Genomic DNA, 1832 nt, shown 5'->3' with positions numbered 1-1832 from the left:
AATCATCAAAATTAAACGAAATAAACATTTGAAATATATGAGTTTGTATGTAATGTATGAATATAATATACAAGTTTCACTTTTTAAATGGAATTACTGAAATCAATCTACTTTTTCATGATATTCTAATTTTATGACCAGCACCTGTATACACTAATATCTGTGACAAGATTTATCAGCTGAAGGAAACATCCAGTCAAGTCAGACATCGTTATTAAAAGGAATTAATTTAAAGCTTCATACCTTTTTCAGTCTCATTTTTCTGTTTCTTGCCAGATCCTTTAGATGGAACATCATCATTATGGACTGCCTGGTGGTTTGCAGAAGCTGCCAACTCTGCCAAAATGTGGGGTTCATCGACTGGATTTAACAAAAAACAAACAGAAATAAGACTAATCTTAATCCAAAAGGCTCAGAGAAGCAGAGATATGGTTCTGAAACTGAGATCACTCGATCATCATTGTCATTACCAGGCTCAGTCTTCTGCTTCTTGGCAGAGTTCTTCTTTTTGCCACCGGTGGAAATCGGGGTTGCGCCATCCAGTACTTTGGTTTCAGACACAGAGGGAGTTTCCTTTTTGACTGGGGCTGGGGCCTGCTCTGCTTTCACCTCTTGCTGCTGGACATCCACTGAAAAGGGACAAGTCAGCAGAGAAGACTGAGTTTCAGGCAGCCTACAGTTTCAGGACACATAAAAGCTCCTTTCAGGCGTGCATTCCTTTTATTAATCTGACTGGAACTGCTTGGTATAAACTTTTTAATTCTGTGAAGGCAACACATTTTATCCCCACATTTTTCTAAAACTAGTTGCTGTTAATATAAACACTGACTAAATAAAAAGCTTAAAAGCAAATCACATTTTCCAGAGGAGACACACCCAGTTCAAAGTGTACATACTAGACTCTGCTTTCTGTTTCTTCTTCTTCTCCTTCTTCCCAGAGGTGTGGGGAGGTGTCTGAGCCTGAAGAGGAGCCTGAACAGCTTGAGCCTGAACCTCAAACTGTGAAGACGGTGGGCTTGACTGTTTGCTTACAGCTTGAGGTGGCTCCATCTTGCGACTGACTGGCTTGGAGTCATTTATTTCTGACTCCGCTGGGAGTGAAGCAGCTGCTGAAACGGCGGCGGCGGCAGCAGCAGCGGCAGCAGCAGCAGCTTTGGCAGCCTTTTTCTCCTTTTTCTTTCTCTCCCTCAGACCCGCGGGAGCCTCCTGTGAGACTGAAACGGGCACGCTGGCAGCAGGTGATGGAGGAGCAGGTTCTGGTGTAACCTCCAGTACAGGTTCCTCCTCTGCCTCCAGACTCGAGCTGACGCCATCAACCAAATCAAAGTCCCGTAGGTCTTCCTCCGACTCCCCTCCACCTCCACCACTTCCCCCACCGGTGCTCTCCTTCTTCTTGCTCTTCTTCTTCTCATTCTTCTTACGGGAGTCCGTCTTGGCTGGCGGCAGCTTGAGGTCACGTTTCTGCCTGGCCAGCACCTCATCGTAAGAAGTTTCTTTCATGAAGAGCCAGAAGAAGAGAAACATGAGGGCGATGACCAGGGTGGGGGCCAGGATGAGAAGGTACTGAGAGTCGTAGATATCCATCGCCATTCTGGAAAACAAAAGAAAAGACCACTTAGCCTCGGCAACTCCTGCTGTACATTCCATCACAGCTCAAAGGAGCATTTACTCTTCTGCACAATTTAATTCAGTAACAGTGCTTCTGAGTGAATATCAATTTGCGCTGCTTTATGTGGTGTCCATACATGGAGGGGCATTTATTTGTACCAAGAGGGTGCAAATGAGAACAGACCTTAACCTATACTAGAGATATGATCCAATTATACAACACT

The 1832-nt window shown here is 44.7% G+C and overlaps 1 protein-coding gene across 3 annotated transcripts in view; it reads right to left on the bottom strand.

Moving 5' to 3' along the window:
* Positions 1-1590, bottom strand: part of ktn1 (kinectin 1) — a 14838-nt gene extending 13248 nt beyond the window's left edge. For all 3 annotated transcript variants that reach the window (XM_025005591.2, XM_025005594.2, XM_025005592.2), the window contains exons 1-3: positions 897-1590; positions 471-629; positions 244-360 (exon numbers count right to left, since the gene is read on the bottom strand). In XM_025005591.2, coding sequence (XP_024861359.1) covers positions 244-360; positions 471-629; positions 897-1590 — 970 coding nt within the window. The remainder of the gene's footprint in view (positions 1-243; positions 361-470; positions 630-896) is intronic.
* Between the last annotated feature and the right edge of the window lie 242 nt (positions 1591-1832).

This window comes from Kryptolebias marmoratus, linkage group LG10 (assembly GCF_001649575.2).
Source record: "Kryptolebias marmoratus isolate JLee-2015 linkage group LG10, ASM164957v2, whole genome shotgun sequence".
Classification (NCBI taxonomy): Eukaryota; Metazoa; Chordata; class Actinopteri; order Cyprinodontiformes; family Rivulidae; genus Kryptolebias; species Kryptolebias marmoratus.
Note: the sequence above shows the minus strand (reverse complement) of the source record. Positions and strands in the feature narration are given on the sequence as shown.